Source organism: Hypomesus transpacificus, chromosome 19, assembly GCF_021917145.1.
Source record: "Hypomesus transpacificus isolate Combined female chromosome 19, fHypTra1, whole genome shotgun sequence".
In the NCBI taxonomy this organism is placed as follows: domain Eukaryota; kingdom Metazoa; phylum Chordata; class Actinopteri; order Osmeriformes; family Osmeridae; genus Hypomesus; species Hypomesus transpacificus.
In genome coordinates this window covers 15,168,533-15,180,819 of record NC_061078.1, presented here as the reverse complement: position 1 = coordinate 15,180,819, position 12,287 = coordinate 15,168,533, and the positions used below count along the sequence as shown (strand labels likewise).

The following is a 12,287-nucleotide window of genomic DNA, read 5'->3' as shown; positions in this document are numbered from 1 at the left end:
GCGTGGGAAGTGGCATACCCCTTTTTTTAGCTCCGTTTTGTGCGTACGCAACGTTTATAAATGAGATCCCTGGGGCCTCATGTATAAAGGTTGCGTAGCTTTCATACCAGATGATGGCGTACGGCCAAAACTTGAAAAGTACCTGCAAATATTCACATGTATAAAACCGGTCATAAGCCAGGTCCTGCGCACTTTTCCTTCTTAAATTACAATCAACGTGAGATTGACCGCACGTGAACGAGCCACTGACCCCGCCTTGCCTCCTCCCAGAATATGCAGATGGCCTATGAATGCGCTCCTGAGGTCATTTCTTTGTCTGAATTAAAATGGCTAAACACGAAACAACAACAAAAAATTCTGACTGAGATCGAGGTTCTAACAACAGATGTGAAGGCGAGAACATGTGTCCTGTTTGGCGGTCTGTCATAAGGTATTTGCAACAAAAGCCCTGTAGCACTTAGGAGATTTAGCTAAATATAAAGTGCATTAGAAATACAATTATTATTATAGGACCGTAAATGCTGTGGGTTCGGAAAACCGGACCATGGCAGAAATTAAGAAGAAATGGTCGGCCAAATACGCATATACGCAATGACTGAGGAGAGTAGTAAGGTTCTAGCCCAGCCCCAAACAGCCACCACTGTTGACGCTATTCAACCAAACTCTAGTGGGTCGCACTACTGGTCAAGACTTAAACCTCAAGCAGGCCAACGGGAAGCGAAATCCATTACAAACTGCAGTAACTGTGGAGGCAGCCATGCTGCACCGAGAGACAGATGTCCTGCTTTCGGGCAGCAATGTCATATTTGTTGAAAATTCAATAATAAAAAATAACAAAAAATGCTGCAAGTCCATGTCATACAGCCAAAGCTTTGAAAAGAAAGGCTACGTAAAAAGAGGGGACTACGGAAGATCAGTGCACCAGTTAGAGCTTCAGGAGCCTGATGACAGTGCCAGTGATGACACTTTCTATGTAGATGGTGTCAAAGTGGGCACTATCAATCCTCAAACCAGTGCAATTAGTGATGGGATGAAGGATTTGTTACACTGCATGCAGATGACCGGCCAATTGAGATGAAAGTTGATACAGGTGCAAAGTGCAATGTAATGTCAGAAAACACGTTCAGACAGCTGGCGAATGGCAAGCGACCAGTGGAACACAGCAAAGATATCAACCTAGTGGCTTATGGAGGCAGTAAATAGAGACTTTAGGCATAGTCACACTGCTTTGTTGTTTAGATGGACAGCAACACACACTACCTTTTTTCCTAGTGGACAGACATGGAGTGCCACTATTGGGATTTTGTGCGTGTGTACGCTTCGGAATTGTCACAATGAGCCCACACGCTCATCAGGTCAGCACCGAGAGTAATGCTGATTTCACCAAACTGATCCACATACAATACAAAGACGTGTTCAGTGACGAGCTCGGAGAACTCCCTAACACATACTCCATGACACTGGATCCAGCTGTACAACCAGTGGTTCGTCCACCACACCGCATCCCAGTGGCAATGCAAGCACGAGTCAAAACTGAGCTCAACGGTATGCAGAACAAAGGCGTCATAACCACACTTTCGGAACCTACAGACTGGGTTTTGTCCATGGTTGCAGCACACAAAAAGGACAAACAGGAAATCAGGCTTTGCATCAATCCAAAGGACCTCAAGCCCTGAAGAGACCTCACTATCCAATGCCCAGCGTCGAGGAAGTTGCTGCCCAGATGTCAGGTGCTACAGTGTTCTCTGTGCTAGATGCAAAGAGCTCATTCTGGCAAATACAGCTTGACCACAAATCATCAATGCTGACCACATTCAGTACGCCTTTCGAGCGCTTCAGATTCCTCCGCATGCCATTCGGCATAAGCTCAGCAAGCGAAGTGCTCCAGTGCTCAATGGAACAGCTATTTGCAGGGTATCCGTGTGCTATCATAGTTGATGACATCATCATAGGAGGCTGTGATGCCGCAGAACACGATGCCAACCTAACAAAAGTTTTTGACCGGGCAGGCGAGATAAACCTCAGGCTAAACCCTCTCAAGTGCAAGTTCCGCCTGGACCAGGTCTGTTATGTGGGTCACATATTCACAAGTATGGCCTCAAGGCAAATCCCGCCAAAAAAGTGGCGATCACAAACATGCCAGTCCCTCAGGATGTCCTAGCCGTGCAGCAATTTCTTGGCATGGTGAATTACCTCGGGAAGTTTATCCCAAACCTCAGCGATATCCCAGCACCTCTAAGACAGCTCACACACAAAGACGCTGCGTGGTGTTGGTTTCCACAACATCAACAGGCGTTCGACCGTCTCAAGTCATGCTTATCCAGCTCACCTGTTCTATCCTACTACGACGTAAGAAAACCAGTCACACTGACCTGTGATGCGTCATGTTTCAGACTTGGTGCTGCATGTCTACAGGAAGGGAGACCCGTTGCCTATGTGTCTCGCTCGCTCACAGGCACAGGAACAAGATATGCTCAAATCGAAAAGGAGCTGTTGGCAGTGGTGTTTGCGTGCGTCAAATTACGTGTATGGGAAGTCCACAGTCGTTGAAACTGACCACCAACCTCTTGTTACAATCCTGAAAAAGCCCATCCACACTGCTCCTGCCCGACTGCAAAGGATGTTACTACAGTTACAAGCCTATGACATCCACTGGTCTACAAGAAGGGTAAGCACATGTACCTAGCTGATACCCTCTCACAAGCTCCAAACGGGACAATGTCACAAAGTCCAGCTAGAGGTGACAAGTTTGAGGTGATGTCCGTTAGCTACATCTCAACTAACAGACTAGAGGAGCTCCGGACCCACACAGCACAGAATCAAGTGCTACAGACTCTCAGCACTGTCATCCACCGCGGATGGCCTGGCAAAGAACGCAGCGTCCACCCTTCCATTTGTCCGTTCTTCCCTCACAGAGACTAGTTGGTAGTGGAGGATGGGATAGTTGTTAAGGGCCACAGGACAGTCATTCCCAGTTCTCTACACCGAGAATACATCAACATCTTACACAGAGGTCACCCAGGGCTGGAGTCAACCAAGCGCAGAGCCAGGAGTACAGTCTTTTGGCCGACAATGAACAACAACATTGCAGAGGAGCTGCTGTCGTACTCCGTCTGCAATAGCACCAGACCACACCAGCAGAAGGAACCTCTACAACCACATCCATTTCCAGTCTTGCCATGGTCCACAGTGGCTACTGATATGTTTGAATGGCACGGACTGTGAAAGGAAGAACCAAGGAACCACGCTCCTACATCGTCGAGTCCGATGGAGGGACCTACAGGAAAAATCGCTGTCACATCCTTCCTGTCACTGGGCCACCAGTTGGATGACTGCAGGGCCGACCCCGGTTACACCTCAACGGTCCTCCAGCGAGCAGCAGAAGCCTGCAGCTCACTCTCCTATAGAGGCCCCACATGGTACCTCGCTGTATGCGACATGCTCAAATCCAAAGTACGAACAATGAACATTGAGTTATGAGCTGAAAAAATAAAATACAAAATAAATAGAAAATGTATGTTTAGTTGAAGTGCTTAGCATATAACCTTTGCTGTTAAGTGTATTTACAGCCACCACTTCGGGCCAGTTCACCGATGCACCTTGAAATGTTGTAATGAGTTCACCAATGCACCTTGACATTTTTTAATGTTTTGCAATGAGCTCTGTATGCACGCTATGAGACACTGTACTCGGAAAAAGTGCACATACAGTGCCCTCCAAAAGTATTGGAACAGTGAGGCCAATTCCTTTATTTTTGCTGTAGACTGAAAACATTTGGGCTTGACATCAAACGATGAATGTGAAACCAGAGATCAACGTTTCAGCTTTTATTTCCAGGTATTTACATCAGGATCTGATGCACAAATTAGAAAATATCACCTTTTTGTTCGAACCCACCCATTTGTCACGTGAGCAAAAGTATTGGAACATGTGACTGACAGGTGTGTTTTGTTGCCCAGGTGTGTCCTATTACATACATTATTCAATCAATAAATACCACTGAATGTCTACACTCAGGTTCAGATTGGGTAAGATAGGTTTTGTCTATGCAGACTGTATTCAGAGGTGAAAACAACATGAAAACCAGAGCGCTGTCTTTGGGTGAAAAACAAGCAATTGTGAGTCTTAGAGAAGATGGAAAATCAATCAGAGCCATTGCAGAAACATTGGCCATAGCCAGTACAACCATTTGGAATGTCCTGAAGAAGAAGAAAACTACTGGTGTACTAAGTAACAGACGTCGAACAGGTAGACCAAGGAAAACATCAGCAGTTGATGACAGAAACATTGTGAGAGCTGTAAAGAAAGACCCTAAAACAACTGTTAGTGAGATCAGCAACAACCTCCAGATGGCAGGAGTGAAGGTATCACTATCTACTGTTCGCAGAAGACTTCATGAACAAAAGTACAAGGGCTACACCAGAAGATGCAAACCACTCATTAGCAAGAAGAATAGGAAGGCCAGGCTGGAATTTGCCAAAAAGTACAGAGATGAACCTCAAAAGTTCTGGGACAAAGTTTTATGGACTGATGAGACAAAGATTAACTTTTACCAAAGTGATGGAAAGGCTAAAGTTTGGAGAAAGAAAGGAACTGCTCATGATCCCAAACACACAAGCTCATCTGTGAAACACGGTGGAGGTAATGTCATGGCTTGGGCTTGCATGGCTTCTTCTGGGACGGGCTCATTAATCTTCATTGAGGATGTAACACATGATGGCAGCAGCAAAATGAACTCGGAAGTCTACAGAAACATTTTGTCTGCCAATTTAAGGAAAGATGCAACCAAACTGATTGGCAGAGCCTTCATCATGCAGCAAGATAACGACCCAAAACACACTGCCAAAACAACAAAGGAGTTCATCAGGGGCAAGAAATGGAAGGTATTAGACTGGCCAAGTCAATCTCCAGACTTAAACCCTATAGAGCATGCATTTTACCTGCTTAAGAGGAGACTGGAGGGAGGAACCCCACAAAACAAACAACAACTGAAAGAGGCTGCAGTGAAAGCCTGGGAAAGCATCAAAAAGGAAGAATGCAAAAGTTTGGTGACGTCAATGGGTCACAGACTTGCTGCAGTTATTGAAAGCAAAGGATTTGCAACTAAATATTAAGTCTTATTCACTTAAATATGTTTTAAGTATATCTGTTCCAATACTTTTGATCACATGACAAATGGGTGGATTCAAACAAAATGTGATATTTTCTTAGTTGTGCATCAGATCCTGATGTAAATACCTGGAAATAAAAGCTGAAACCTTGATCTCTGGTCTCACGTTCATTATTTGATGTCAAGCCCAAATGTTTTCAGTCTACAGCAAAAATAAAGGAATTCGCCTCACTGTTCTAATACTTTTGGATGGCACTGTACGTGTTTTGGGTTTCAGGTTCGGCGTACACCTCTCCCGCCAAGTTCAATGTGGTTTTCTGGAGGTTTTATAAAACAAATAAAACCGGCTTAGGATTAAAGTAAAGACTCCCACAGTTATTTCGACACTCAAGTTTAACAGAAGTTATTGGTGGCGGATTAAACAGTATCCTATAGCATTTTCGGTTTGAGTTTTGGCGGTTTGATGTGATCATCCACATGAATTATCAAACAGTTTTTTGAATAGTCAACTACATAGACGTATGACAGTAACTGTATTAGAAACTTTATTTTGTAATGTTTGGTGAGTTTCGGCACTTTTCAGTTAGAATTCAACATGTTACAGAGCCAGACAAGACATTGCGGACGGTCCACACATTCTCACGTCAGGTCAATTTTTATACATCACACCTTGTGCTCCTTGCCTCAGAGCCCTACTTGAGGTATCACACACTCCCCCTCTCTCCATGCACACCGGCCCTTCCCTATGAAAGCCTGAGCGGAGAGGAGATTGCAAATACCGTAAGACTTTCCACTATAAGATTTTTCACTATGAAGATTGTTTTAACAAGTCTGCATGTGAGTGCTACAGCACTCGACCAGGTCCCATTTGAGCTCTGAGGCAAGGAGCCAGGATGAGCTTTCTGAACACTGCCCGAGCCTCCATGGAAAGAAAAACATTGAGTTAAAGAGGATGGTATTAGGTTTTATACTGAGCAGCTAAAACGCTACAAGATTTTCACAGTATGTCCTATCAGGTCATAGTGCAGTAAGGGGAGAATATATATTTTCTGAGGTTATTTAGACTGAAGTGAGATTAAATTACAGATTACATTTTTACAACTTGGAAACATATTCTAATTTGGTTTGTTTTCTAAAGAGATGACTGGACAACCAACGGTTCCAGACACCCAAAACACTTCTGCAAGGGTATCCTATCTTGATATAACATCAAATCTAATTCTATACCTATAAATCAATTGCACTGGTTTGCAAAAGAGACTTGTCTGAGAAGAGAACCCAGGACTAAACATGACTATTTTTCCAGCACCTTGTAAATGTCTGGTTAAGCATAGCAAAGGTAAACACTGCCTGTTTTAGGGAGGGCAGACAGCCATATGACTGGCCACAACCAGGGAGCAGAGGGTGTGGCTGGGTTGAAAAGGCCAGTGTGTTCAGGCCTAACAACACCCAACAGAAATATGGAGCCACATATTCCTACTGTTGCATCTCTGATTCACACCAGTCTTCTGTCCTTTCAAAGAAGACTACGATTGCACAATCTTTACATTCTTGTACTCCAAGGGCAGAAATTCTTGGGTCGGGTGATTATGTAAAACGGTACTAAACACCCATTTTGCATTATGTTCAGTTCGAGTTTCTAGTTTGGGTGGTTCTGAGAGTCCTGCATCAAGCATCGTCCAGCTGGGTCGGGGGCAACATTCTGTCATCTGCAGTGCAAGTGGGAGAGCAGGCTGGCCGGTATGTCAGAGGAGCGGTCTGGCATAACATGGCCATGTGGAATCCCTGTTCCTGTTCCAGAGCAGAGGGCACATTGCAGACACACCTCTGGGAGAAGCTATCTGGTCTGGAACACAACTACAAACCACTAGCTCCCTGTCTCACATTCCTCAAATGCATCTGAAGAAACCAAACTGAAATAGACTGAGCAGTCTCACTTTTGCTTCAAACACAAAGGTATCCCGCACTGGAACATCCCTTTACAAAGTGACAGTTGGGATTCGGTTTCTTTGAAAAGGGACACCAAATTACCTGGCTGTAATTCGACAAAAAGACAAAGAAAGCCTGCGAGAATGTGATCCTCCCTGTACAACAGCAGCAGTGCCTCAGGAAGGGATATGGTCGAGGAGATAACAACCATGAACAAACAGGAACAGATAAGACAGCACCAATGGAGCTCAGTGAACACCCCCTGAATAAACCTTCCCAATCTAACACACAGCGTTTGGAAGACACAGGTGACACACACTCCCCAACACAGCTGCCACCCTCCAGACAGACATCTGCTCAATATTTGCACTTTCACTTATCAGCTCAGATAAACTGCAGCCAGATTTTAACAGAGGATTTAAATGGTGGCGAGTGACCCATTCAGTTTTAAACGGAAAAGCTGTCTTTTGAAAAGGCTACATCAAACACAGTGGATCAGGTGATGTGTGTGTGTGGAACGCTGAAGGATAGCTGATAGGGTGACACAGTATTTGAGGATTATCAGTCTTTTCTCTGTCAGGGTTGTCTATGGCCGTGATGACACAAATCTTCTATCCAGGGCTCGAAAGTCTGTTATGTATGGGCTTATATCCTTAAATGATAACATTAGGGGCTGATTTCCTAGAAAAGGAAGGGTAGGTTTGTGTTCAAGGGCATGGGTGTTAGTGTAAAACCCAGGCTGATAGAGTGAGTGACTGATGAGAGGGTCAGGGTGAGACCACTGGGGTTTCTATTCTACAGTGTGACACGCAGCCTTAGACAGCATTACAGTCTAGTGGAAGGATGGTCTAACCTTCCATTTAGTTCAGTCTTTGAGGATGCACTCATGGTTTCCCTGATCTTATAGAACACACACAGGTTCTAATCCACAGAGGAAACTGTGACAAGTAGAACCCCAAATTACCCAGATGGTTGATCCTGTCCGACGACAAACAGCTGGTGATACTAGATTTCCATGGAAAGGGAGGAGATGTTTCTCCTACATCTCCTACACCTCTCCCTTCATCCTTCTCTCCAGCCCACCTTCTTTCAGTTCAGACCCCTATCCCATCTGTCCCAAGTGCTGATTATTTGAGGTAGGGAACAAACAAGCTGGTTCCTATTAAACCTGTTCATCAAAATAACTAATAATACAATTTATTATTTTCCACCCGAGATATTAGATCTCCCCCTTCTAATACAAACATCTCACCATTGACACACTTTACCATACATCACTCGTAGCTTATCACAGTCTCAGAGAGAGACAAACAGAGAAAGAGAGAAACAGCTGGCCTCAGTTTATTGTTAGAATTGAAAAACCTTTCATCAGGGCGAAAAACCAAACAAAGAAAGAGAAGTTCGAGAATTCAGATTTTTTATTATCTTTAATGAGCGTGGTTCCTGTACTGTGTTTAGTTTTGAGGCAGGAAAAGTTTCTGATTGGCTACATGCCTTATCACATCCCTCTCCAACCATACAGGAAGTGGATAGAGCTAATTGGAGCTCTGGAGCGTGAATACGTTGATAAATTTAACAAATAACCCTCGGGGGGTATGTTTGAGCAGTTGCGTGTGTGAATGTGTGTATCAGTGTGTATGTTTTTGGTTGTCTCCGTTTATGCCCCCTACTTTTGTCAGCATGTGCTTCCAGAAGGCTAATATTGTTTGGTGTTCATTCCGCCGCAATAGACAATGCAACACGGACGTTAGACAGGATTAAAGAAGCATGAAGTTAAAAGCCTGTCTAAATAAAAGGAATATTTGAATAGTGTAAATCAAGAGGAGGAGATTATTACATGATCCCGCTTAGGCCAGGGAAGCATGTCCTTACGGCAATGCTGCACAGTGGATTTCTGGGTTTGAGTCCCACATCCCCTTTAGATTCTAAGCACTGTTTAAGACACTTTGGATAAAAGAGTGTACTAAATGAATACATGTAAAACATTTGTATTTATTTATAGTAAAAAAACACACAATAATACTATTTTTATATAATGTTAACTGATCCTCACATCAGTACGTGTTTTAGAGACTATTCAAGCTCTCAAACATACATAGTCTCAGTGTAGTTTTCCCATTCAATCTTCCATTCTTCCAGTTGTGTGTAAAGTTAATCTTCAAATTAAACTTGTGGTTGGTATTTCTGCAACCACTGTGTCAGGTCTGTTGGACAACACAGATTCTGGCAGGTCAATACAGCATGACCACTGGCCAATAATGGGAGTTGGAAAACAGCAGAACACGTTGAGAAATAAGTCCCTTAAGATATGGCTTCTCAACAGGGGAGTGATACAGTAATGACTCCTGGTTTGGAGAATAGTTCAATGGAAACGATCTCTGTATAATCCTGATGAAATCCCTGTCTCACTGCCATAACCCGATACTGACCATTAAACATAACACTTTCCACATGACTATCAGAACAAAGCTAAAACACATAACTACCACTATCCACCCATCCTTAAATTAGTTATATGCTTACATCATAACTACTTTGCTCATTTGAGATCATACATAAAGTAATACATATAAATAGATTGAACTGCCATATTGTGGGTGGGCTTGCTTGGACAATTCTCTCTCTGGCAGTCAGAACACAGGTCAGGTATGTTGTTCAGGATGGGTGGTAGGATGCTTCTTAACAGGGACAAGGGAAAGCTTAGTAGCTTCTTCCCAAAGGGGACTGCAATCCTCATGTCTGCTTGGGTCATTGTTTTAAGTAAATTTTATCCCTCTGTCCAGAGAATGTGCGGTGTAAGTGAGCAGCCTGATTCCGGGAAAGAATCAGAAGGGTTTTTCTGTTTAAGTTGTGTGTTTAACACCATGTGACTTCATTTGAATTGACTGTCAATATGCTTCACCCTTCATGGGACTTAACTTAAAAGTTTACACTCTTTTTATATGACAATCTCAGACAACATATGAAAATGTATCAATGGCCTTATCTATGAACACGAAACACTTACATTGTTTGCTTACCAACCAACACAACAGATAGGTGTAGACAGACAGCCAAACTACCATCTAGCTAGACAAACAAGATTGTGTAGTTGATCTTACCTCTGAGTGTGTGCTTGTTGGGCCAGAGGAACCAGGGCAGTAATAAGAGGTAGAGCAGGTAGACCAGGGACAGGGCATTGTAGCGAAACAGGCAGGCTGGGGAAACAAACAGACACCACAGTTAGTGGCAGAGAGAGAACACTCTCTTTCAGTCAAACAACATATACACTATTATACCAGACTTCAACAGATCCTAGTAAAGATATACCAGATACAATATGTGGTCAGGGGAGAGTGACTGGGTCCAGTACAGCCCAGGAAAACACAGTCAAAGAAGATACAATGTGTGGTACAGTAACAGTACCCCATGACTGGAGCTAGGCCCACAGGGTGTCGCTCCCTCTCGGCCCGCCCCACTGGCATGTCTGCTACAGATCTATAATTACCAGAGCCTGAATGGAGGAACAAAGACACGCTTTGTCCCGTGAGTGAGAGTAGCTAGTGGGGTCGTCTTGAAAGTGTTTGCATTACTCCTGGGTTAATTGTGGGCGGGAAAGGAGTATCCCACAGTGATACAACTTGAACAGTTCCCTTTGTCTTTTTCATGTGGACATTGACGACAAAATCCCAGATCCTATAACACTAGCCATTGGAGGACTATGACCAGGGCCCAGGTGTGATTCTAGGATCAGACCTTTAGGGGTGCTCAGCACCCAATTTGAATGTGACATGAGTATAGTGGCTTGCAAAAGTGCTAAACCCCCTTGCTAATTACAGGCATGCAAACAGGTCAGGGGTAAAAAAGGTGAGAAGGATACGGTGAATAGCATACATCATAAAAACAATTTTAACAAACTGGATTACCTGTGTTAAACTACTTTAAAAAGCAAAAGTCAAAAGCATCACGTACTGTAAAGCTAACACACATCCAATAGACATAATTTTTTTATATTGTATTAACATTGTTTCTACTAGATGATGTAAGATGGGCCTCTAAACCTCTCCCCACTCTGCTTCTGATTGGCTGTGAGGTTTAGATATTAGGAGTGACAATTGGTTCCAGAGCCAGTTGTAAAGTTGGTAAGCATGGGTAAAATGCTGTGTTGGCCACGGCCATGACCTGCCACGAACACGACCCGCCCCTAAAACATTTATGTATTATGCAAAATATTGAATGAATGAAAAAAAAATAAGGATGTCCTTTTCTTCATGAACTACCAGCATCAAAAGATAATAAACAATATTTGCTTGAGCACCCCTAAATAGGGTCTAATATCGCCACTGACAGGGCCCCTCTGTGGCTGTGTCTGTGTCTGTAGAGAGCTCACTAGATCTACTAATGACTGGGTTCTATGATCTCATCTGGGGATCCTTAAGAGCAGAGGTCGCCAACCTGTCGATCGCGATCGACGTGTCGATCTCGGAGACTTTCCCTGTCGATCTCCAAAATAATTTCAGAAATACTGATCTCCGACTAATTCATGAACGCGGAGGATTCTTAAACTGAACGCGCGTTCTCTTGTACCTGGATTTGCATATTGGCCTGTGCGTGTTGCAAAGCAATTCACCGACAGAATAAATGGGCGTTTTTTCCCGAAGACGACCTTTGAGAGACCTGCTATCCCAGGATACCTGTGGGCGTGGTTGCCGTTGGTTTGTTTATTTACCCGGCCGTGTTGTCCACATAGTGTTAGCAAGCATGGCAGAGGCACCACGAAAGAGGGCGAAAAACTACAGTTTCCATCATGAATGGGAGGAGGAATTCATCTTTACCTTGGTAAAAGACAAGAGTGTGTGTATGTTGTGCCACCAGCCACAGGCACTGTCTAAGCGAGGGAATTTGGAGCGGCACCACAACACTAACCATCCGAAATTCAAAGACTGCTATCCACCAAAGAGCGCAATCCGCGCCAAAAAAGTTCAGGAGCTGAAAGTGGAGTTGAAGGCTCAACAGTCGCTTTTCTCACAACCTACGTCTCAAAGTAAGGCTGCAACTGAGGCGTCATTTCGTATTAGCCACATTTTGGCTAAACACAAGAGACCTTTTACAGATGGGGATTTGTTTAAGGAACTATTGACCGTCACCGCAGAGACTGTTTGCAGCACCTTCAAAAACAAAGAGGACATAAAAGCTGCATTCCGTGCTGTGCCTCTTGGTCCTACAACAGTGACACGAAGGATCGAGTTACTGTCGGATAACGTTGGTC

General features: G+C 43.9%; 1 protein-coding gene across 2 annotated transcripts in view; it reads right to left on the bottom strand.

The window, feature by feature from the left end:
- The window catches only part of piezo1 (piezo-type mechanosensitive ion channel component 1), a 69,372-nt gene that overhangs the window by 42,301 nt on the left and 14,784 nt on the right, over positions 1-12,287 (bottom strand). For both annotated transcript variants that reach the window (XM_047042479.1, XM_047042480.1), the window contains exon 2: positions 10,141-10,236. In XM_047042479.1, coding sequence (XP_046898435.1) covers positions 10,141-10,236 — 96 coding nt within the window. The remainder of the gene's footprint in view (positions 1-10,140; positions 10,237-12,287) is intronic.